The following is a 27,615-nucleotide window of genomic DNA, read 5'->3' as shown; positions in this document are numbered from 1 at the left end:
GAAAGTCGAGAGAACGTCAAGCCAACGTCTTAAATCAATGTCATATTGACGTCAAATACTGACATTTATTCGTCAGGTATGGCAACCAAAATCCAACATCTGATAGACGTCATAGTGGTAACGTCCACACAACATCATGCTGTAACATCATTAGACATTGATATTTGGTTGAATTTTGGGTGGCTGTGGGACATTGACGTAGGCCGTAGGGTTCTGATGTCAAATGATTTTCATTTCCAAACAAAATGCAACGTCCCAATGTCGATGGGGTACAACGTCAATCTGACATCACGTTGACGTTTTAGCATTTATTAGCATCTTTGAGCATGTGTAATTTGTTACTTTACATCACTGCATTTGAGACAAAAATGATAAGAAACATGCTAGAAATGTGTTAAGTCTTGTCAGCAACATGCTAATTCATGTTAAATCATGTCAACATGTTATTGTATGCAACAAACATGCTAACAGCATGCTAATTCATGCTGGTAACAGGTTAATTCATGTTGACAAATTGATAATACATGTTAAACACATAATATTAGCATGGTAATTGATGCTGATTACACGCTAATTCATGCTACAAACATGCCATTGCCAGCAACATGTTAAGTCTATGTCATCACAATGAAATTTTGTACTAAAACAAGTTAACAGCATGGTATTTTATCCTAGAAAAATGCTAATTCATGCTTGAAAACATACTATATGAATTAGCTGATAACAGGCTAAGTCATGCTAGAAACATGTCAACAACATACTAGCATCATGTTAATTCTTGCTACAAACATGCCATTTATAGTAACATGTTAAGTCTATGTCATCAAAACAAAAGTTTGTGCTAAAAGCATGTCAACAGCATGGTAGTTAATCCTAGAAATATGCTAATTCATACTAGAAAACATACTAGTTCATGCTGATAACATGCTAAATCATGCTAAAAACATGTTGACAACATACTAGTACCATGTTAATTCTTGCTACAAACATGTCATTGCCAGTAACATGTTAATTTTATGTTGTCAAAATGATAATTGATACTAAAACATGTTAACAGCATGGTATTTCATCTGAGAAACTTGCTAATTTATGCTAAAAACATGTTAATTCATGCTAGAAACATGTTAATTCATGTTAGAAAAATTGATTCATGCGAGCGACATTTTATACATTAGAAACATGCTAGCAACATCTTAATTCATGCTACAGTACAAACGTTAGCAATATGTGTTGCATGCTAATTCATAAAATCATGTTTCTTTTTTTTTTACTTTACACTTTACAAAAAACTTTGAATTCAGTTAAGCTCTTCTTTTCTCTCCCTTCAGTTCTTTTAAACTTTTTCAGTTTATTTCACTTGCATTCAAACCAACATAAAAGAAACATGCAACACTTAGCAACTTCCTTATTCATGCTAGAAACATGTCAACAACATACTAGCATCATGTTAATTCATGCAACAAATATGCTATTGACCAATAACATGTTGGTTTTATGTTGTCAAAATGATAATTCATGCTATAAACATGCTAACATTATGCTATTTCATGCTAATAACATGTTTATTCATGCTAGAAAACATGCTAGTTCATTACATTAACTCATTCTAGCAACATTCTAATTCACTAGAAAACATAGAAAATCTCAAACAAGATGCTAATTCCTACTAGAAACATGCTAATTTCTCATTATGAACATGTAAACAACATGTTAATTCATGAAAGAAACATGTTAGCAACAAGGTAATTCTTGCTAGCCATGTCTCTGCATCATTTTGGTTTGAAATACTGCGATACTATTGTAAGTTCAGTAGAGACATGAGTGCATGGCAGCCAATATTTTTCATCATAGTACTCCTCAGGAGAAAGCTAATCATCAAGCCTTGTGTGTTTTGTTGTCCTCAGAGGTGTACCAGCTCAGCCTTCCAGAAGAACAGAAGCTGAGTGTCACCACGGTAACAGTGGGTCAGAGCGCCGTCCTCACGTGTGCCATCATGGGAGACCAGCGGCCGCCCATCATCTGGAGACGCAACGGCCATGATCTCAACATGCTGGAGCTGGAGGATATCAACGTGAGTGAAGCTTTTACCTATATAGCGTGTGTGTTTCAGCCATGTGGAAAGCACACTTAGGGGCCGATCACACAGAACATGCTTTTTCATTCTGAGAACGTGAGGCCTACTGCGAGGCCTTTTTTGTTATGCTTTTGATGTCGCTAGGCAACCAGTCATAATTTATTTGTTTATTTTATTTATTTTTATGAATTTATTTCGTAGATTCTTTTCTCTGGCTGCACTGCAGTATTCACAGGTTGCATCTGAAATCGCATACTTCCATTTCATATAGTACGCTACAAACAGTATTCGAGCTGAGTAGTATGTCCGAATTCATAATTAAAAAAAAAAAAACAGTAATTGAGAAGTACCTGGATGACCTACTACTTCCGGCGAGATTCTGAAGTGTGCATTCTGATACACACTGCGATATCCCATGATGCACCATGTGAAAATTCATGAAACTGAATTGAATCAGCTGTATATTGTGTGCGAGTGCTGCTGTTGAAATAATAATATTTGTAATATTATATGGTATTAAAATATCTATCCATCCATCCAATTAGAATTTTTATATTTACTGGTATTTTATGCATATGTGATACTACTGTAAAACTCAGTGAAGTGAATTATTATTATTAAAAATAACATTAATTTCAATTTAATTTGTAATTTATTTATTTATTTATTTATTTATTTATTTATTTATTTATTTATTTATTTATTTATTTATTTATTTTATTATTTATTTATTTATGTAATACAAATGTTTGTTATTTTTAATGTATTCATTCAACTGGGAAAGTATGAATTTTTTTAGAATTTTTATTTTGTTTTAGTTTGTTTTGTTTTGTTTCAGTTTGTTTTGTTTCATTTCAGTTTGTTTTGTTTCATTTTTGTTTTGTTTCAGTTTTGTTTTGTTTCACTTTGTTTCATTTAATTTTGTTTCGTTTCATTTCGTTTTTGTTTCAGTTTGTTTTGTTTCAGTTTTGTTTTGTTTCACTTTGTTTTATTTCATTTTGTTTTGTATTATTTCGTTTTTTTTGTTTCAGTTTGTTTCAGTTTTGTTATTTTTTGTTTTGTTGTTTTTTTCATTTCATTTTGTTTTGTTTCAGTTTGTTTTGTTTTGTTTCAGTTTGTTTCAGTTTTGTTATTTTTTGTTTTGTTGTTTTGTTTTGTTTCAGTTTGTTTTTGTTTCAGTTTGTTTCACTGTTTTATTTCATTTTGTTTTGTTGCATTTCGTTTTTTGTTTTACTTTGTTTTGATTCAGTTTGTTTCAGTTTTGTTATTCTTTGTTTTGTTGTTTTTTTCATTTCAGTTTGTTTTGTTTCATTTTTGTTTTGTTTCAGTTTTGTTTTGTTTCACTTTGTTTCATTTAATTTTGTTTCGTTTCATTTCGTTTTTGTTTCAGTTTGTTTTGTTTCAGTTTTGTTTTGTTTCACTTTGTTTTATTTCATTTTGTTTTTTTCATTTCATTTTGTTTTGTTTCAGTTTGTTTTGTTTTGTTTCAGTTTGTTTCAGTTTTGTTATTTTTTGTTTTGTTGTTTTGTTTTGTTTCAGTTTGTTTTTGTTTCAGTTTGTTTCACTGTTTTATTTCATTTTGTTTTGTTGCATTTCGTTTTTTGTTTTACTTTGTTTTGATTCAGTTTGTTTCAGTTTTGTTATTCTTTGTTTTGTTGTTTTTTTCATTTCAGTTTGTTTTGTTTTGTTTCATTTTGTTGTATTTCATTTTGTTTTGTCTCGTTTTGATTCATTTCAGTTTGTTGTTTTTTGTTTAGTTTTTTCAGTTTGTTTTATTTTGTTTGTTTGTTTCATTTTGTTTTTGTTTTTAGTTTGTTTTGTTTTGTTTTCTTTTAATTTTTTGTTTTGTTTGTTTTGTTTCATTTCAGTTTGTTTTGTTTAAGTTTGTTTAATTTTGCTGTATTTAATTTTGTTTTGTTTCGTTTTGTTTCAGTTTGTTTTGTTTTAGTTTTTTGTTTTGTTTCAGTTAGTTTCAGTATGTTTCATTTTGTTTAGTTTCATATTGTTTAGTTTTGTTTTGTTTCAGTTTGTGCTGTTTTGTTTCAGTTTGTTTTAGTTTTGTTTTGTAGTGTTAACCTATTGACTTGCAGTGTCTTGCCTAAAGTGTTTTTAAAAGATGTTCCTCTGATGTGCTTTGCTACAGCTCTAATATGTATTTATTACGGCAACCTTAACCAACCCAAGCTGATAGAAAATGGCCCCATGATACCAAATTGAGATATGAGTGATGTTTTAAATGTTCACACTGTAACGCAACATCGCTCAATATGGCTACAACTCAATGGAAAGCACATTAGAGTAAATGAGGATTAAGAGAGAAAACACTCCACAGAAACTAAATGAGTTTGGTGCTCTTTTATGAAGCGTGATTGAGACTATATGAAATGAAGGCATTTAAGAGGAAAGGAACAAAAGAATTAAACAGAAGCACTTAAATAAATGAAGGCTGCATAGAGAATATGGTACATCTCTCTCAGGATGTGCTGCAGGAAAGAAATTGAGTTTGTCCAACATAAATGAGTACAAACTCATTAAACACTGTGTTCTATATTTGTGTATATACAGTACTTTATGGGTTTGCAAAGAAAATGACAAAAGCATTTCATTAGTCTTTATTATTGAAAGCTTATTATTTACTACATTTTCATTATGTTGCTTTAATGGGCTCCTATTTTTTAACATATAAAATACATGCTTCATTTTTTTTTTTTTTTTTTTTTTATTTTATTTTATTTTATTTTATTTTATTTTATTTTATTTTATTTTATTTTATTTTATTTTATTTTATTTTATTTTATTTTATTTTATTTTATTTTATTTTCGGCTTAGTCCCTTTATTAATATATGGTATTATTATAATTATATATAATATTAATACAATATTGTTATTTTATAGTTTTTTAAATGTTCATGCATTAATATATTTTTAACCTATAAAACATGCTTAATTCATTTCTTTTTTTAATTTATTAAAATGTTTTTTTTTTATTAATATAATAAAATAAAACATATTTTATTTTGGGGGCTATTTTATTTTATTTTAATTTATTTTATCTTTAAAATGTTCATGCAATATTTTTTTGGCCTAAAAATCATGCTTAGATTGATTTCAATTTATTTCTTCTTTTATTTTATTTTATTAAAATATTTGTGTATATATATATATATATATATATATATATATATATATATATATATATATATATATATATATATATATATATATATTAAAATAGATTTTATTTTTTTATATTTATTATTGAACATAAAAAAGTTAAGTTCAAGAATTATGTTGATTCAGCTCATTATAAATAAGTAGTTTGAACAAGCACCAAAAATGTTTTTGAGTGTGTGTGTATATTTGACCAGCCAAAAGCTTAGTTCTCTGGGGTTTTCATCTATTGAGCCAATGCTAGTCTCTGTGTCGTCTTTGATGCATTAAAACTTTATGAGGCCTTAAAATGAGGAAGGAGCCTGTGGCTGTCAGGACCTGCAGTTTGAGCCAGACGGGACATGAAGATGGCGGCGTCTACATGAATAATCTAGAGACTCGGAGGAAAGTCTGTTTAAATGTCAGCAGCTCTACGGCAGATCTGGATGACCTGAACCAGAAGACTCCTGGAAAACATCATGCGCCTTGGAGGATCTGCAGTCCCTGAGCACTCAATGACAGCGGACTGGATTTGTTTTATTCTTTCTCGTTTCTTTTTTTAACAATTTAGTTTGGTTTGATGTGACCTTGTTTATCGAAGTATTGATGTGATATCACAGTGCCTGAGAGTGTGTGTGTTTGTGTGCTTGCGTGCGGGCGTGTGTGTCAGATCAGGTAATCGGGTACCAACTTATAATATTCTTCTTCTTCTTCTTCTTCTTCTTCTTCTTCTACCTTGATATTTTAAGTCACCTCAATTTATGTAAATTGATATAACTTGTAACGTTATTTTATCATATTTTAGTTTATTTTAGTTTAGTTTAGTTTATTTATTTGGGAAAAAATTTACTCAGTAAATATATTTATATATTTATTTATATTTATTTGTATTATCAAAAAAAAATTTTTTTAAATGTAAAGTTTGTAGTTAATTTTATTTTTTATTTTCTTTAATCAAGTTTTATTTCTATTTTTGTCTGCATTTTTTTACGTTTAGGTTTCACAGAACATTATTAATACAAAAATATAGTTATGGTAAATATGTATATAAATAAATGGTAAAATTATTCATTTTATTTTATTTTATTTTATTTTATTTTATTTTATTTTATTTTATTTTATTTTATTTTATTTTATTTTATTTTATTTTATTTTATTTTATTTTATTTTATTTGGGAAAAAAAAAATTACTCAGTAAATATATTTATATATTTATTTATATTTATTTGTATTATCAAAACAATTTTTTTCATTTTTAAAGTTTGTAGTTAATTTTATTTTATATTTTCTTTAATCAGATTTCATTTTTATTAGCATTTGTTTTACGTTTAGGTTTCACAGAACATTATTAATACAAAAATATAGTTGTGGTAAAATCATTAAATACATTTTATTTTATTATTTTATTTTTTTATAATTATTTTATTTTATGTGTTTGGGGAAAAATAATTCAGTGAATTTTTTTTTTTTTTTTTTGTATTATCAAATGTATTATTATTTTTTCTTTAATCAAATTTTATTATTATTTTTGTCTACAATTCTTTCTTTCTTTCTTTCTTTTACTTTTAGGTTTGAGAGAACATCATTCATCCAAATATATAGTTGGTGTATTATCAATAAATACAATGAGTTTTATTTTATTTTATTTTATTTGAGGGAACAAATTAAGCTCAGTGAATTTTCTTTGTACTGTTTTGTTTAGTTTCAGTTTGGTTTTTGTATTCTTTTGTTCAGTTTGGTTTGGTTTGGTTTCAGATTTGTTTTATTTTGTTTTGTTTAATTTTAATTTGTTTTCTTTCAGTTTTGTTTTGTTTGGTTGGTTTTGTTTCCTTTTGTTTTTGAATTTACCCTATATTGACATGCAGTGTTTTTAAAAGAAAGTCCTCAGATGTGATTCGCTCCAGCTGTACTATACTGTATATTTATTACAGCCAGAAATTGGCCCCACAAAACTAAATTGAGCTATGAGTGATGTTTTAAATGTATCTATCAAAGCTATTTTTTTAATAATTGATTTGTAGTTAATATTTAATATTTTCTTTAATCAAATGTTATTATTATTTATGTCTGCATTTCTTTTTTTACGTTTAGGTTTGACAGAACATTATTAATTCAAATATATAGTTGTGGTAAAATCATTAAATACTTTGAGTTTTATTTAGAATTTTACTTTATTTATATTTATATATATATTTATTTATCTGAGAGAACATTAAACATTTAAATGCTGTGGTGGAGCAATATCATTAATATCACCTGATTGTGTTGTTATTTTTATAATTATATTTTACTTGGTTTTACTTTGCTCTTTTCTTCAGTTTTAGCCTGCTGTCAGAGAGCCTCATTAATCTGAGTAGTTAGACGTAATATAGTTAAGTTCAGTGAATCTCTTCTTTATGTGAGGAATCGTCCTGTGCACATTAATGTGTTGGAAATGAGCGCTCTTGCTGAGCGTTGCGTCATGAGACCTGCCAAATGCCCATTATTATGAAGCACTCTTTGAATACATAAAACAAAAGAAAAGGATTTACAGACTGTGGCTAAAACTTTATTAAAGATGATCAAGAAGAGTTTTCCTCGAGCCAGCGTTATGAAAAGAACAGCCTGATTTTAACATTAATCCAAGGGATCTACTACTAGACATCTCATCATTAGAAAGAGTCAACAGTTTAAAGGTACTGTATGCAAAGTAATGACTCTTCTAAAGCATAAAGATGCCATAATATGTTTGCAGATATTTAAAAAAATAAGTAACCATACTTGACTATCTAAAAAACAATACTAAAGTTATACTTTGTTGAAAATTTGCTTTTCGTGCCAGAATGTATGTCTTTGTTTTGGTCACTGTAACCTGCCCACTGCCAGTTTACACAGTAAACACAATCAAAGCAACCCTGGGTTGCCTTGGTTGATAACACATAGAATTTAACACAACAGAAACATTTAAATACCAGAGCCAATCAGAAGTGCAAAATAGTGCACTGCACTCCAATTAAATGGTAAGGTTTTTAATCTAATTAATACATATTCAATATGTTTAACATGATTAAAAGTACACCCTGAGTTATTTGTTGGTTTAGTAACACTATGGGCTCTATTTTAATAATCTAGGCACAAAGTCTAAAGCGCATGGCGCAAAAAAATTAATGTGCATTAAACCAATCAGAGTCTCATCTCCTATTACCTTTAAGAGTCGGTTGTATCACGCCATGGTGCATTTGCTATTTACATGGCAGACTTTGTAAGTGGAAAAACTGAACACATTAGCGAGGAAAAAAGTTAAACAGACACAGTAATGTGAGGACAAAGAACGAGCCTCCTCCATTTGGCCTCTTTACTTTCTCTTTACTTTTACTCATTACTCCTTTTCTTTCATAGATAAGGAAACGGTGTTGTACGCACTCCACTGAAGACATCTATTAGCCTACATATTTAATTTAATTTGTTAAGCGCAAAGATTTGTTTCAAAACTATTTTTTACTTCAGTTGTAATTTCCAGCAGACGAATAAATGAACCATAATAATATCCAAACACACATACTATTCTTATGCCCCAGATGGCGATGCCTACATCTCCAAAACCAAACAAGTAGACAAATCTAAACTTTAAATTATACATATGCATATAAAAAATATATACTACTAATAACAATAATATTTTACTAATGCATATTGTCATGACTAAACTGAATAAATAAAACACATATACACACACACATATGCGCATAAATAACACCCTCTGCGCTGGACTTTACCAGCTATTAGTTGGTCATTGATGTGGTCTATTTCAGTTCCTCAAAATAGCAACACGCAAACAATGCGCCCTAACAAACCTCCTTTATAGACCGGCACACCCACAAAGTGGCGCAAATGGATTTTCTAATTAATTAATGTGGTGCAAAACGTGAAAATTTCTGTTGCACTGGTCTGAAAATAGCAACAAATCACGCCAAACACGTCTTGTGCCTTATTTCGCCAGGTGTATGATAGGGCCCTTAAATTCCACAGCAAACTAAAATAGTGCACTGCCTTCCAATGAAATGGTAATGTTTTTAATCCAATGATTACATATTAAATCTCTTTAACATTATTAAAAGTTCCCCCTTATTTATTTAGAGTTATTTGTTGGTTTAGTACCACTCTATGTTCAAACTATATGTTTGCTAGTTATTTAATTTTTAAGATCTGAGGTAAACTGTCTGCTGCTGCTTTCAGTACAGAAATAAATGTCACGTAAAATGATATTTAAACTTACATTAGGGGCATTTAACACTGAATAAAGCCCATAATCAGTACCTGAGGTGATCATTAGCTATGTTTCCATCCAAAAATGCAAATTAACTTCATGTGCAAAACTGGAATATCACATAAAAAGACATGTGAATAAAGCAGCGTTTCCATCCAACGAGTCAAAGTGAACAAAATCGTCACTTCCTGATTATCTGACGCCAAATATCAACAGTAAAAATGAAACTTGCTGCGGTAAGAGAAGCTGCGTGAATCTTTTCTTTATTTAATAAATGACTTGCACTTCAGAAGGCAATCCTGACACGCAGTGAACACGTGGTGGCGTTTGAAGGCGTCAGACGTGGAGCAGACGCTCTTGATTCTGTCATTATCATTAATAATATAATAACACTAATACTGAGATGGTTATGAGGCTTTTTAGAATGACCAAAACAACAGTTCAGATATTTTACAAGTGCTCAGCCTGCTGGTTTATCCATTCGCACATATTTTAATCATCGCTTGACCTCCTATAATAAATTCACATGACCTTTTTTAATGCGCACACTGGAATTTGTTCGGTAAAAGTGTTTCCACCGTAGTTTATACGCGTCTTTTCTTATCAAATAAAAAGTTTATCCTACTCAGTTATGCGCATATGTTTTTTTATGCACATTTAAGAAATTTATGCGCATCTTGCCATTTCCATCAGCCATTTTTTATGCGCATATTGAAAATGCGCATAAAAAAAAATAGGTGGACAGAAACATAGCTATTGTTATAGTAGTTTATGCTGTAGTTCTGCTGCGACGATTTCTAAAATAGCAATTTCAGCTGTTGCTGTCACAGATGGTGAGGATAAAAATATTTGAACATGGAAATTACACATTTTAAGCCATGTTGTTTTGTGAAGGTAGGACACAGTGTATGCTAGGCATCAGCGAACTCTTGTTTGTGTTGTCAATCTGCTTTTCATGGAGCCGTCTGACATAAGCTGCATGAGTGCCAGACTAGAGCTCATTAATATTCATAACCTTACCAAATATGGTATAAAAAAAAGCATCCATCTCATATTAGGACCAATTTATGGGGTCGAAAATGCATCTATAAAACCATTTCTGGAGATTTATTTATTATTATTATTATTATTATTATTATTATTATTATTATTATTATTATTATTATTATTATTATTATTATTATTATTATTATTGTTGTTGTAATTTTTGTTGTTATTGGTATTATTATTATTATTATTATTATTATTATTGTTGTTGTTGTTGTTGTTGTTATTCTTCTTCCTCTTATTATTATTATTATTATTATTATTATTATTATTATTATTATTATTATTATTATTATTATTGTTTTTTATTATTATTGTTGTTATTATTATTATTGCTCTTACCTAAGTCATACAGCTTTTATTTAGATATCAGAGAACAGAGAATGTTTTCCCAGCACTAGGGGTTCATGAGTTTGTGTTCTCTCAGTGCTGGGTTGCAGCTGGAAGGGCATCCGCCACATAAAACATGTGCCGGAGTAATTGTTGGTTCATTCCGCTGTGACAAGAAAAAAAAGGAAAGAACAGAGAATTAATTATATGGCACAATTAACTAAATACAGTTCTGTTTAGTTATAAAAGTAACATTTATAACATTGTATACTAACAAATTACACTACAAACAACTTTTCGCTAAATATTTATCACTCAGAGAATCAAATCGGTCTTCTGAATGAATCATCTGAATGAGCTGATTAACAAAAAACAAATGAGTAGTCTGAATGAACTGATTCCAAGTGTTTTCCAAGTGTTTTCGGTCATACCGCATCATACTGGCTTAATGTGTATGCTGCTGTCTAATCAAGGAAAAATTAACATGTTTAATCAGAAAGCTCCGAATTGTCCTTGAAGGAACCCTTGTGTTGTTTCTGCCATCAGCATGTCAGGAAAGGCCGTCTGACCTTGTGAAAACTGTGGAGTTTGAATTCATTAGCTCGGTGTGCTTTTTTGTTTGGATTTGATGGCGTTTCTCTTCAGTCTTTGTTGCTTCTGCTGCTTTATGATCCATCTTTCTTCTGTTCTTATCATTAGACTTTCAAATGACTCGGCTCGATCTGATTTTGTTTCATATTCAGAGGCTCCTTTGTTTCGCCTCTCTTTTTCTGTGCTGCTTTTTCCACTCATTAAGTGCACAATGGGACGAAAGGGGCTTGTTTATTTGTTTCCTTGCGCAATCAAGGTTGTGGCCTGTAGTGAGCAGAGTTTTGCTTTTGTAATAGTAGTGCACACAGCCAAACTGCACTTCTTCATCAATTGAGCTGTTAAAGATGTGCACAATGTTAAAAAAAATGACGTAATAAATAGTAACTTAATTTACAAAGTTAATCAGGTTCTAACTTATGTTTTTAAGTTAAACAAATTGTAAAGTCAGCTTAATTGATGCAAGTTAAAATGACTTGTAAAGTTTAATTGGTTCAGCTTAAAAATGAAATTATTATTATTAATTATTTATTAATTTATTGATATAAATTATTAATACTTTTATTTATTTATTTATTTTATTTATTTATTAAATTTAATTGTTTATCCACTGTTTATCCATTTCATACAGTGGATAAACAGTCTGGCTTTGAATTCATGTGGGTGATTTATCAGCCGATACATGCAAGAATTTTTGCAGACAAGACTTTGTAAGAGGCTAAATTATCATATGCATTGGTTTATATGACAAAATATGTCTTTTTGACTCAAGAAGGTCCATACTGACTCCAAAGGCAGATACTAGCCGCATTTCCACTATCGGGCCAGTGCGAGCCAGGGCTTTAATCGGGCCAGGCCGGGCCAATAGCCCGGGAGTTTGAGAAATGAGGCCGAAATCATGTCGCGTTTCCACTGTCGGGCTAGTTGCTCGCAGCGCGTCACGCAAACACCGCCCTCAGAACGTCCCCCGAATCAAACGTCACACAACCCGTCACACAACCCGCCCACTTCAGCGGGAACAAAAAACTCAAATTATAACCACAAACACAGCCTGGCATCACTACGAGAGCTGGAAGATGGAGAACACCGAAGCGATTGCTTTTTTACTGTTTGTGGTCTGTTGGTGTGAGGCCAAAACAAAACAAAAATAAGGGAAATATAAGGGAAGAAAGCATCTAGTCTCCTCTTTACCTGACAGGAAAACTCCGCCTTTGTACGTAACCCCGCCCCGAAGCCCCAGTTGGCCCTCCTTGGCCCAAGGTATTCGGCGGGCCGAAAAAGGCCGGACGCTGGCCACAAGGAAGCCCCGCTTTGGCCCGATTACGCCCCGGAAGTGATAGTGGAAACGCGACCGGCCTTGGCTTGCCCTGGCTCGCTCGCTTTAGGCACGATAGTGGAAACGCGGCTACTGATAAGATCAGGGCCTGGTGTGTGGACTTTGGGGGTTTTACGATGTGGTCACATGTTGATTGGTCAGTTTGAATGTCTCAGCATTTTGGGCTTTAGTCACATGGTCAAGAAAGATCCAAATAGGTGGTAAAATGCTGCTCTGCCTCTTTTCTTTTCCTGACCTGTCTTTTCCTGGTCTGCTTTCCTGCTCTGCTCCTCTCCTCCTCTGGACTCTATCTTCTCTGACTCTACTGCAATCAGGCTAACTTCTGGGCCTGCTCTCTTTGTCTCTCTCTCCCTCCCCCTGTGTCTCTCCTTCTACCTCTGGTAACTTTAATTTTACATTTAAGCTGGGTACAATTTATATCATGTGCTTTTATCATTTCATATTTGATCATTTTATACAGTTATTTTGTAACTAATTCAGTTGTAACTATAGAGAATTGTTGTCATTAAATCATCTCATTATCAAGTATTTGTGAATTACTTTTGATTTAACATCAACACTTAACTGTTCCATATTGCAATACAATACAATCACATAATTTCAACGCTCTCCCACAATATTAGCTATTAATCCTGCCCTTATTTCCGTTTTTGGTATAAGATTGCCGAAGAATGGTTTGACTAGCATGTACAGTTTTTTACCATCAATACTGATCATTTTTTAGTCATTCGGCAGAACTACAGTTCAAACCGCTGTGGTTTAAAACCCATTCTTACAACTTGATTCTGTATATCATGCTTGAGTACGTCTTATTACAAATGCAAACTCCTGTACTCATCATTGCATTTTACAGTGCATCCGGAAAATATTGATAGCACTTCCCTTTTTCCACATTTTTTATGTTTTTATTCCAAAATGGATTGAATTAATTTATTTCCTAAGCAATTCCAGATATGGGGCCCTAATAGCATTAACACTCAAAACACTCACTTTCTGTATAGATATTTTATTGTTTTTTGCAAATAAACTGCATGTCAAAAATATATATATTTTTAAGTGGGACCTTTATGTTATTGATGTAAAATTAAATACAATAGTTCAAGCCATATTTGTGATGCATGTGCAGTACGGAAGGAATGTTCCACTATTCATGGGGACCCCCGGTTTTGAAAAGAAGTAATAGCATTAAAATCTTAATGGTTATAGACAGATTTTACAACATATGATAGAACATTTCTAAAGGAGATATAGGATCAATTTAGGCAATTCTTGGCATAGGTCGGGGTCCCCTAATTCCCCAGGGCACTAAGTGGCTGCTTACCTTGCTTATTGGTTTAATCTGTCTCTGGTGATCTGTCCCTTTAAAGAGTTAACTCTCCCAAAAATGTACATTTACTCACTTTTTACTCTCCCTCGAGTGATTCCAAACCTTTATGAGCTTCTTTAAACTGTTAAACTCAAAAGAAGATATTTTGAAGAAAGCTGAAAACCTGTAACCATTGACTTCCATGGTAAAAATAACAACTACAATGGAAGTCAATGGTTACAGGTTTTCAACATATTTTTAAATATCTAATTTTGTCTTAAACAGAAAAAAGACACTCAAAAAGGAATAAATCAGCTAAAGGATGAGTAAATGATGACAGAATTTTCACTTTAGGGTGAACTATTCCTTTAAGTTTATTGAAATGACAGTAAGTAAACAATGTCAAACTTTAGGATTTTTGGGTTCACTGTCTCTTTAAGTGAGATGTTTTTTAAGTGAGAGATTTTCTCTTTTTTTCTCAGAAACGATGTATGCATGTGTGTGTGTGGGCTGAATAAATGGTGTGTGTAGTGCTTTAATGATGGCCTGCAGGCAAACTGATGCAAATGTTCGCCACAATCTGCTCCTATTGATTACCCTGTTTTTTACAGTTCTCATCCTCCATTTCTTTCTCTCAGTATTTACTTTTCACCATGTCACAGAACAAGCTCTCTTTGCAGTGCGGTTTTTGGACGTCTGATTGCGCTCTGCAGATTTTTTGTAATGGCGCTCTGGCTGATTTTAGAAGTGCTCTCCGATGTTGTTGTTTTGCACCCGTGTGCCATAATCTTTCACTCTGTAAGGTCACACTGATGTGGTTTTGTGTATTTTTAACAGGATTTCGGAGATGATGGATCACTGTACATTACCAAGGTGACCACTACACATATGGGCAACTACACCTGCCATGCGGACGGATACGAGCAGCTCTTCCAGACACACACCCTGCAGGTTAATGGTATGTGATGTACAAGCACAGTCAATTACATAGACTAGACTAGATAGATAGATTACATTATGCCCAACTTTGACACTTTATAGCACCAAGTGTGAATTTCGTAGACAAAAATGTTTTACCACATCTGCAGCGGTTTGCAGCCTAAATGAGAACAAACCCCGAAAGGGGGTAAATATTGTACTGCTGGGGAGCTAGGATGTCCCAAAGTGTGTCATAGACTTAACATTGGCCATTGACTCCCATTCATTACATTGACTCCCATTATAAATGTCACACATCAATCACATTACATAGCACTAACATACAGACTTGAGGGTAGGGTTGGATACCAAAACCCGGCGCCATTAAAGCACCGGTACCTTTGTAACCGGTATGTACTGGATCAAATCAGCATATGAATTTCGTGTGTCTAATTTCGGTGCCACTGGTGCTGTGACAAGGACGTAAGGCACACATAGGACGCATCAAAGGCACACATAGGTACGCGTTGTCACACCATCTCTAAACATTCAAGTCTAAACAACTTTGAGGAATACAGACAGGCGATGTCAAGCATTTATTCTTGTTGCTTATAAGGAACAGATGCACGCAGTACACCGCATTCAGTGAGCGAGAGCGACTCTCTTCAAATCAACACGCAGATCAACACGCATGTTCATCAAATTTGCTTTTATGCGTTCTAAAGCATATATTACAAGCAAGGACTCTGACACATCAACGTGAAGTAGATGATTTACAAAATTTGCGTGTCGGGCGAAACACGTCAAACTTAATGACACATTTGAGGGCTCAAAGGCAGAGGAATGCACTGTCTCTGACATCATTTGGCACTTTCAATGAGTACGTATATGGACACCAATGCTCCGATTTTAATATGATTAAGACAATACTCTGATTTAGAGTCTAGACTACCATGTAAACAGTGATTTGTGATAACCTTAAAAGGACCACAGACACCTGCTGTGCGAAATGCGGAGGTTTTTTCTTTCCATTTAACGTGCGGTATCAAATTCCATTAAAAGAGCACTCTTCCACCAGTCCCCGTGTCAACAAGCTTGGCCCCCCTAAATTTGGACGCGTATTTTTGTGTCAAAACGCCACGGAGAAGCGAGATCAGCCATTGGTGGCAGACTGCGGAGATATGACTGAGGCCTCTCTTTGTGCTCTCTATGTGTCACGAGCACTCGCTCTTATGGGCACTTGCCCTCTCTGTCAGTGATGGTGCTGCACGCATTAGCCTAGTTCCCCGCATTCATCAGAGGTTGACACCCAAATGACACAGGTAATAGCGATTTTGAACAATTTTAATATAGGAAGTGCTCGGCTATGCAGAGACCATTATTAATCAGAAATCTAGTGTACGTAGTTTTACGTTAGAAAATGGAGTCTTGAATTTACAAACAGTCGGCAAGTACCAAAGAACAGATGTAACACAATTATCAAATGTTGTTTTCAGTCACGCTCATGTAAGTCATATTCAACTCATTTAGTTTTGCCTTCATTCATTTTTGATTTCCATCTTCAACACATGATTTATTTACAACACATTTCTAATACCTACTTTTTTATCTTCCCCATGCTGACAGTCATTGCATAACATTTTACTAGTTATTTTGCAAGGCAGTTGTATTCATACAAAGTCCCTTTAAGTGTTTTATAGTCTTTTATTCAGATTAAAGTGTATATTAAAGACTTAATCGGTTAACTATGAAAGTTGAAATAATTAGTCAAATAATTTTGTAACTGATTTGTTGTGTATAAATACTGTATATAAAAAATATACAGTAAATATTTCTTAAGGAGGCTAATAATACCGACCTTAATTTTTTTTTTATTATTAAAAACTGCTTTTATTCAAGAAATAAACAAAAATATATACGTCTTATTATGACTCCAGAATAATAATTTTTTTAGGACACACTGAAAATTTTCAGAAACATTATTTTAAATGAATGGGAGGGCAAAAAAGCAACTCATGTACACACCTTCATCATATTATTGTCTTATTCAGATTAAGGCAAATCACTAGATTACTGATAACCATGTTAATATATCATTATTAATAATAATAAGAAGAAGAAAGGGCAAATGTGTGTTTTAGCATCTTCCTGGCCCTCTGTGTTTACGCGATTGTACTCTTGCTACTGTTTCCTTTGGCGTTTCTCATTGACACATGAAACACGGAACAATCAAATGGCTTGCAATGATAACATCACATTTTAATTGGATGAAAAACAATTGAACTGGCCTCCAGAGTCGTTGCCTAGCAATTAATGGTGGTCAGAGCTGGAGGAAATGGGGAATTAATTATGGGAACGACACACGTTTCCTTTTTCTAGTCACAGGGCCACCGGTTTTTCTCCTTTACCTAATTATGAGTCCTGATGACCAGGAGCTTTATTTATTTATTTATTTATTTATTTTAATTTAAAGAGACAGTTCACCTAAAATGTTAGGTGTAATCACATTTTTCCTAAAGATGTACCAAATCCATTTTTTTCTAGAAGATGTTTTGTAGAATGCTTTGACATTAAAAAATTCACTATGGAAGTCAACAGCTATCCAACATTCTTCAAACTATCTGATTTTCACCAGGTGTGCTATCTCTTTAAGCTAAATCATTTACTTTTCTCTATGGCATTCTCTCCTTGCTTTTAATTAACTTCCTGCACTGCACACATAAATGATGGGCAACATTTTGGCATTAAATGATTGTCCGCAGCTCCTTTTCCATTTGGAATAATGACAATGTAATGATATTGTTTTGTTTTGCAGGCAGGGGTTTGCTTGATTGTTGACTGAGGTGAATAAAACAAGCAAAAAAGAATACCATTTATAACCCTCTCTGTGATATATGTATTGTATTAACAGCGATGGGAAAAAACATAAGACATCATTTAAATTTCTGAATTTTTCTAGATGTACTGGATGTACAGTTAAAGTCCAAATTATTAGCCTTCTTCTAAAACATGTGTCCTTTTTTCAATATTTTTCAAGTGCCGTTTAACAGACCAAGAAAAATTGCACAGTATTTAATATAATATTTTTAAAACATATATAGCATTTTTAAAACAATATTGTTAGCCCTCTTAAGATCTTGCATAAAAAGTAGAAAAATATTAAGCACTGCCATCATGTCAAAGACAAAAGTATTTGGTTTATTATAAATGAGTTATTAAAATGTGTTGAAAAAAACCTTCTCTCTGTTGAGCAACACTTGTTTTAAAAACTATTTCAAATTTCACTACAGGGCTAATAATTTTGGCTTTAATGTTACAAGGTATGTTTTATTTTTCTAGTCACAGGGCCACCGGTTTTTCTCCTTTACCTAATTATGAGTCCTGATGACCAGGAGCTTTATTTATTTATTTATTTATTTATTTTAATTTAAAGAGACAGTTCACCCAAAATTGTTAGGTGTAATCACATTTTTCCTAAAGATGTACCAAATCCATTTTTTTTCTAGAAGATGTTTTGTAGAATGCTTTGACTATAAAAAATTCACTATGGAAGTCAACAGCTATCCAACTTTCTTCAAACTATCTGATTTTCACCAGGTGTGCTATCTCTTTTAGCTAAATCATTTACTTTTCTCTATGGCATTCTCTCCTTGCTTTTAATTAACTTCCTGCACTGCACACATAAATGATGGGCAACATTTTGGCATTAAATGATTGTCCGTAGCTTCTTTTCCATTTAGAATAATGACAATGTTATGATATTGTTTTGTTTTGCAGGGAGGGGTTTGCTTGATTGTTGACTGAGGTGAATAAAACAAGCAAAAAAGAATACCATTTATAACCCTCTCTGTGATATATGTATTGTATTAACAGCTATGGGAAAAAACATAAGACATCATTTAAATTTCCGAATTTTTCTAGATGTACTGGATGTACAGTTAAAGTCCAAATTATTAGCCCTCTTCTAAAACGTGTGTCCTTTTTTCAATATTTCCCAAGTGCCGTTTAACAGACCAAGAAAAATTGCACAGTATTTAATATAATATATTTTTTTATTTTGGGAAAAGTCTTGTTTTGTAGTTGGAGGCTGGAATTGAAGCATTTTTAAAACAATATTGTTAGCCCTCTTAAGATATTTCATAAAAGTAGAAAAATATTAAGCACTGCCATCATGTCAAAGACAAAAGTATTTGGTTTATTATAAATGAGTTATTAAAATGTGTTGAAAAAAACCTTCTCTCTGTTGAGCAACACTTGTTTTTAAAACTATTTCAAATTTCACAACAGGGCTAATAATGTTATTTAATGTTTACAAGCTATGTTTTTTCCATATTATCAATACAAATTTTGTTATTTACAGCCCCAGAAAAATGGCTATTGGACAAAATAATTTTTTTTTTTATTTGTTATAATTGAAGAGTTCAGACGCAAAAGCTTCCAAGCATCTAAAATGAGACTTTTTCCTCAGGCTCCTTCATGTATAAAAGGTTATTTTCATATATTTGAAGTAAAATAATTAAACAAAAACAAATCTCGGTGATTTCTGTATTCATATTAACAGCTATGGGAAAATAAAAAACATAAGAGACCATTTCATTCATCCATTTTGTTTTGTTTTTTGGCTTAGTCCCTTTATTAATCTGAGGTCGCCACAGCATAATGAACCACCGATACCCTTTCAATTTTTTCAATTTTTCTAGATGTTTTTTCTAGATTCCTCCAGAATCGAGTTTGGACATCCCTGCCTTAAGCAATATATATATATATATATATATATATATATATATTTATATATATATATATATATATATATATATATATATATATATATATATATATATATATATATATATATATATATTTTTTTTTTTTTTTTTTTTTTTTTTTTTTTTTGATTGTCTACAGAACAAACTATCATTATACAATGACTTGACTAATTACACTAACTTGCCTAATTATCCTAACTAGTTAAGCCTTTAAATGTCACTTTAAGCTGAATAATACTACCTTGAAAAATATCTACTAAGATATTATGTGCTGTCATCGTGACAAAGATAAAAGAAATCAGTTATTAGAAATGAGTTATTAAAACTATTATGCTTAGAAATGTATACTTCTGTTAAACAGAATAATAATAATTCAGGAGGGGTAATAATTCTGACGTCAACTGTACATACAGATACACATTTGTGTGAGTGGGTGTTTTTAAAGAGCCAGAATAGCACGCAGATGTCTGAGAGCAGTGTTAGCGGGGAAAATGAAAGGGGTCGGACAGGTTCACAGAGACCCGCTGAGTCTCACAGGTGGTGAAATGGAGAGGAAACTCTAATCGAGGAGACTGAAAGCTCATCAGCGCCGACGCAGAATAACACACGCATGTAATGGACACGTCCGCACACCAATAGAGACAAAGACAAACTAATAAATCTGACTCTCGATTTCACGGAGGAGCAAATACACACACCAAGAATTTATGCGGTCCAGCGATGGCAGCCTTACATGCTGGCGAGCTGAACCACTAGCTTATTCTCACAGAAAAATCAAGCACGGGGGGGAACAAAGAAAAGGAGGGCAGAGGAATAAAAGGAGGGAGATTGGAGGAGACGAGGGGCCAGGAGAATTTTGTGATAGAGCTGTCAGCTTTGATGCGTTTCACACTGGGGACAATCTCAGCTCGATCCCCAGGTAATAAAATACACACAGAGATTGATACAGGTGCACACACACACACACACACGGATATAGCTACTGAAAGAAAAGCCAGTCCATAGGTATTATTTTATTTTATATCAATTCTAGGTTGAGCTATAAGTAAAGAATAAGAATGAGAAAGAACATGGGTTCATTGGAAATGGGAACATGGGATATTTTAGTGTAGCTCATTTAACAAAAATTCTAATGTAACTTTTTCTTATATAGTATTAAAATAAAAAAGACTAATAAAACTTATTACATTTATTACAACAGGACATGTGATGCATATTTAAAGACTAAAGTAGGTTAAGCAAGGGGTAAAGTGTATCCAGGTGGTTGTTATCACGAAATATTACTCTGATCTCTGGATTATTTGATTCTGATAGCTCAGGTGGGAGATTCCAAGATATATTAGGAAGTTATGTTCAGAAGTTTTATTCGTTTTCAAATATTTCCCAAATTATGTTTAACAGAGCAAGGAATTTTTCACAGTATTTCCTACACATTTTACCTCTTTCCAACAGGGAAAACCACCAACAATCAAGAATGCATGATTATATGCTGTCATGGTTTTGCAATCAAAAAATGTCGATATAATGGAAGTCCATTGGACAAAAACAGCCCCGAACATAACGAAAGGGTAGTCCATTTGAACAATACACAAGGGTTAAATATGTGCTATATAAATAGACTGCATACATAGGCTACATAAGCTACATACATACACTCCCCGGCCACTTTATTAGGTACACCTGTCCAGCTGCTCGTTATTGCAAATTTCTAATCAGCCAATCACATGGCAGCAACTCAATGTATTTAGGCATGTACAGTAGACATGGTCAAGACAATCTGCTGCAGTTCAAGCTGAGCATCAGAATGGGGAAGACAGGTGATTTAAGTGACTTTGAACGTGGCATGGTTGTTGGTGCCAGACTAGCTGGTCTGAGTATTTCATAAACTGCTGATCTACTGGGATTTTCATGCACAACCATGTCTAGGATTTACAGAAAATGGTCAGAAAAAGATAATCTATCCAGTCGAGCGGCAGTTCTGTGGGCGCAAATGCCTTGTTGATATCATAGGTCAGAGGAGAATGGCCAGACTGGTTCCAGCTGATAGAAAGGCAATAGTAACTTAAATAACCACTCATTACAAATGAGGAATGCAGAGGAGCCTCTCTGAATACACAACACGTCCAACCTTGAGGGAGATGGGCTACAGCAGCAGAAGACCACACCGGGTGCCACTCCTGTCAGCTAAGAACAGGAAACTGAGGCTACAATTCACACAGGCTCACCAAAATTGGACAATAGAAGATTGGAAAAACGTTCCCTGGTCTGATGAGTCTCGATTTCTGCTGCGACATTCGCATGGTAGGGTCAGAATTTGACGTCAACGCCGTGAAAACATGGATCCATCCTGCCTTGTATCAATGCTTCAGGCTGCTCATGGTGGTGTAATGGTGTGGGGGATATTTTCTTGGCACACTTTGGGACCATTAGTACCAATGTACCTAATAAAGTGGCCGGTGAGTGTAAAAAAAGCCTGTGTTATTATTTTCAGGGGTTGTTATCTGGAAATAGCATACCTTGGAATATAACAACTGACCAATCAGAATCAAGTATGCCAGACAGCTATGCGATAACATGTTCAAATAGCACATTATTATTTTACATACTGTACATTTTTACAGCACCTCAATTCTAAATCTGTCTGAAACACTGACGCTGTGTTCCAAATGGGATGTGTTGCCCTCCAAAGAGCACTTCAGATTGAAAACAATCTTGGCTGCCATATTGAAGTGCCGTTCCAAATCGAAGTGTTTAAATCTGGCCACTTTGAAGGGCCCTTTGGAATGAAGGGTTCTGAAGGGAACAACTGATAGACACCCATGATCCGTTGTGTAGGGAAGCATCACACAATGACGACTAGAGGCTTAGAGGTTGACTTTACCTGTAAATGTATGTACATGTATAGTATTTTTTTGTATAGGTTATTATTGTAATTTTTATATGAGTTATAAATAAAATAAATTAATTAAAATTATAAAATAAATAACAAAAATCATACATACAGAAACATGAACATATACTTTTAATATGTTAAAAAGTCATGACAACAAATAAATACATTTATTAAAGTCAGTTTACTCTTAAAATGTTTCTATTTCTTTCCAAAACTCAGTATTATACTGTTGATCTGCTGATATGCTTTGCCACGTTTCCTTCATGCATGGCTTTGTTTTTCACACGCTTTACTGTTTATCATAATCTGCTCATTACCAATGAGCTGATCTTGGAACACCACGAGAGCCTGAGCTTGCGATTTTTACACTAAATGATTTCTGCTTTCCAATCGTAAGCTGAACTCCACAGTAAATAGTCGGGGAGCTTAAGGCTCAGGTTTTTGCTCCCTGTGCCTTGAAGCAAAGCATTTCATTAAATCAACCCCCTCGCGTGCTTCAAAATATGCCCCGCGACTGCTGTCCAAACACTGTCCTCCCGTTTCCTATCATATCTGCCAAATAAAGTCAAACGGTTAAATAAAATATGTTTATTATTGTTCTAGGCTTGCTTTTTTACATTGAAACATCTTTTGTTTTTAATTTTTAATGGTGTTTTTGACTAAGTAATATGTGTTTGCATCAATTTTTTATGGGCTTTCGGGATATTTCATTTAAACATTCTTGAATGAATGAATGAATGAATGAATGAATGAATGAATGAATGAATGTATGAATGAATGAATGACTTTTTACTTTGCGCTTCACAGATCAAGATTTGTACTCTGACTTGAGTAAAACTGAAGTCTTTATACTTTTTCTTCAGTAATATTTAGTAATATCTCTGTTCTGGGTACTCAATTTATACTGATTCTAAGCATACATGGTGTTACTACTAGAATTACTAAATGGGTAATTCTGGCCATTCTCATATAAGACGTTGAAGACGTCTACATTCAAAGCTTTTATTGAGATATTAAAATTAAGCTTTGAATGTCTGTCATCATATTTAATAACGTCATTTTCCTAAAAATCTTTTTGGTAATTTAGTATATACATGTGTAGTTAGGCTACTAGACCGCCCTTCATTTTCACTTTCACAAGCAGCAAAGAAGGCTTCTTTACGGCACTGAATACGCTGTTTTAAAATACATATCTGAAGAAAAGTAATGTTTTGGTATCAGAAATGTATGATTATGTTTGCAGGAATTTGCTAGGCAACAGAGGCATGCATATTTAAACTCAGGGGGAAAAGTGGCTGACACTGAAATTCATGTGGTCATTTTGACCACTATGGTACAGTTATGCAAGAGGATTTTTACACAGTATTTCCTGTAATATTTTTTCTTCTGGAGAAAGTCTTATTTGTTTTATTTTGGCTAGAACAAAAGCAGTTTTTATTTATTTTTTTAAACCATTTTAAGGTCAATAATATTAGACCCCTTAAGGCAGGGGTGCCCAAACTCGGTCCTGGAGGGCCGGTGCCCTACAAAATTTAGTTCCAACCCCAATCAGACACACCTGGGCTAACTAATCAAGCTCTTACTAGGCTTTCTAGAAATATACTTGCAGATGTGTTGAGGCAAGTTGGAGTTAAAACCTACAGGACACCGGCCCTCCAGAATCGAGTTTGGACATCCCTGCCTTAAGCAATATATATATATATATTTTTTTTTCGATTGTCTACTGAACAAACTATCCTTATACAATGGCTTGACTAATTACACTAACTTGCCTTATTATCCTAACTAGTTAAGCGAGAAGGGAACAGTTAAGAAGGGAACAACTGATAGACACCCATGATCCATTGTGTAGGGAAGCATCACACAATGACGACTGGAGGCTCAGAGGTTGACTTAATCTGTAAATGTATGTACATGTATAGTATTTTTTTTTTTGTATAGGTTATTATTGTAATTTTTATATGTCAGAATTATTAGCCCTCCTGAATTATTAGCCCTCTGTATATTTTCCCTCAATTTCTGTTTAACAGAAAGATTTTTTTTAACACATTTCTTTTATCTTTGCCATGAGGACAGTAAATAATATTTGACTAGATATTTTTCAAGACTTCTATACAGCTTAAAGTGACATTTAAAGGCTTAACTAGGGTAATTAGGCAAATCATTGTATAACGATGGTTTGTTTTGTAGACAATCTGAAAAATGGCTCAAGGGGGCTAATATTGATCCTGATAAATTTAAAATGCTTTTATTCTAGCTGAAATAAAACAAATACCTTCTCAGGATGAAACATTATTATAGAAAAATGCTGTGAAAAAGTTCTTGCTCTGTTAAACATCATTTGAGAAATATTTGAAAAAGAAATTCACAGGAGGGCTAGCGATTTTTAAATGGTATAATTTTCGACTTCAACTGTAATTAAAGGTAGAAATGCTCATTGCTCTTTTGTGTTTTGAAATTTTAATAAAAAAACAATGTTAGAAATAAATATGCACATATTTAACAAAAATAGGGTATTATAGATATGTGGGTTTTATTTCGACAAAGTTAATAAGTTACAAAAATTAAAAGTGGTCAGAAAGACAGCTTTGGTAGTTCTACCAGAGAGACCAGGGAGATAATTATGATATTGAATTAAATTTATTGATGAGCATTATTTGACAAGAGTTTCAAGAGTTTGCCCCTAGCTGATGATTGATTATGAAAAGTGTTTGGCATGCTGTCCTGGGAGAGAGCCCTGAGCTCGTGAGATCCTCGAGCCCCCATTGCAGGGCGAGAGGTGAGTCAGAGTTCAGGTAGTTCTCGAGAACTCCCCCTGCTTGATAATGTTGAAAGTAGATTATGAATGCTATGGAGTGTCTATGCTGTCAATTTAGTTTTGTCAATTTACTTATGATACATATTTTTTGTCTGTGGGAGGAAACCGGAGAGCACGGAGAAAACCCACGCAAACACGGGGAGAACATGCAAACTCCGCACAGAAATGCCAAATTGGCCAGGTAGTGTCTGAGGCAGTGACATTTTTCCTGTAAGGCAATGATGCTAACCATTATGCCTCCATGTTGCCCTGCACGGTAATGTGGGAGTGGAATGGGGGATTCTTCAAGACGAAGATGGCTGAGATAAGATACTCTGGTTATTTATAGTGGTAAAGGAGTCATCTGATTGGTGAATCGGTGTTAGCTAATGTGGACCAGCTGCTATAAATCATAAGCGCGAGCTCCTCTCGACATTAGTTAATAAATAAACTTCACATGATTTAACAAAACATAGGATTTCTTTGGTGGAGGCCCCATCCATAGCTTGGTTTGCAAGATTTTAGGTAAGGCTACAACTGCCGAGGATGAAGGCAGGGGCGGAGCCTTCCCCCTAGACAGGGCTAAGCTGGTGGTGGGGGTGGGGATGATGGCAAGTGAACGTCTGCGTCAGTAGACTGCAACCAAATGAATGAAATGATTGGACATCTCATATATTCCTTGTCTCTTGGCTATTGGTTGGAACTAAGTGTAATGAGTGACGAGGCATTAGGTATGCCTTGTGTCTCGTGACAATTGGTCGGAACGGATTGTGATGAGTGACCTGACATTAGGTCTTCCTGCTAGAACTACCGCTAAAAGCTACATTACTAGTGTTATTCCCCCCTTTTCCCTCTGTTTTTTTCCGACAGTGCCTCCTGTTATCCGTGTCTACCCAGAGAGCCAGGCACGTGAGCCGGGCGTCACAGCCAGTCTGCGATGCTACGCAGAGGGCATCCCTGACCCACAGCTGTCCTGGCTGAAGAACGGCATGGACATCACCACTAAACTCTCCAAACAGCTCACACTTCAAGGTACAAACACATCACCTGACAACACTTTATACACAAATAAGCTTCATCGAACATGTACACATAAACATCACAGATATAACTGCAGGTTAACTATGCACTATTATAGTTAACTACTATATGTGATAACTTTAACTGATAAAAGCTATTCGTTGGTTAATTAGTTATAGTTATTAGTAACTAATAAAGTTATGGTAAATAATAACCTCAATTTTTCAGTTTTTGATTTTAAAATGCAATAATGTGCACCTTTTGTAGGCGTATAGCTGCTTTGAAATAATAATTTTAGTGAAAAGCGCTATATAAATAAACCTGAATTGAATTGAACACTAATAGCAGAGACACAAATGCGGCATTTATTCCCATACCGTAATTATCGTAATTTCAATGACAACATTTGACTTTCAGTTCAGAGGCGTGCACATCTTTGCACTCAAGATTATGCATTTCTTTAGCAATGTTATTTACACCTAAATCAGTCTGCAAAGGTCACAAGTCGGAGGACTCTGCAAATTCCCAGTCTGTAAATTGTAATTATGAGTTCTGCTCAGACGTGGAAGCTTTTTACTTGCTGGAATCTTATAATTACGGTAATTTCGGCATGACGTGAAGACACCTCTGTTGCTCACTATACCTTTGAGGATACAAGCTTTTACTATGACTGATTGTGTAGTATGTTCTTCTGTACAGTACTTGTTATCACAGTTTCAAATGTTCTATAAAAAATTATTACCAAATAATAATATCGAAAACAACTTTACCATTATCTCCATAATGAAATCTCAGATGGTTAAAATATTATTTCTATAATTTGTCTAAATGCTCTATATATTTTTTTAAATGCTCTATAAGCATTTTGAAAATGACTTTACCTTTGGCAGCATGGTGGTGCAGTGGTTAGCACTGTCGCCTCACAGCAAGAAGGTCGCTGGTTCGAGCCTCGGCTGGCTCAGTTAGCATTTCTGTGTGGAGTTTGCATGCTCTCCCCGTGTTGGGTTAGATTTGGTATGCTGAATAAGTTGGTCGTTCATTCTGCTGTGGCGACCCCGGATTAATAAAGCAGTGTTTCCCAACCCTGTTCCTGGAGTCACACCAACAGTACATATTTTGTATGTCTCCCTTATCTGACCAATT

At 33.7% G+C, this 27,615-nt stretch overlaps 1 protein-coding gene across 1 annotated transcript in view; it reads left to right on the top strand.

Moving 5' to 3' along the window:
- fstl5 (follistatin-like 5) overlaps positions 1-27,615 on the top strand; it is a 343,175-nt gene that overhangs the window by 239,054 nt on the left and 76,506 nt on the right. Inside the window, 3 exon segments of the mRNA XM_056472163.1 lie at positions 1,905-2,071; positions 14,916-15,036; positions 26,323-26,484. Coding sequence (XP_056328138.1) covers positions 1,905-2,071; positions 14,916-15,036; positions 26,323-26,484 — 450 coding nt within the window.

Source organism: Danio aesculapii, chromosome 14, assembly GCF_903798145.1.
Source record: "Danio aesculapii chromosome 14, fDanAes4.1, whole genome shotgun sequence".
In the NCBI taxonomy this organism is placed as follows: Eukaryota; Metazoa; Chordata; class Actinopteri; order Cypriniformes; family Danionidae; genus Danio; species Danio aesculapii.
This window is presented reverse-complemented; position numbering and strand designations above follow the sequence as displayed.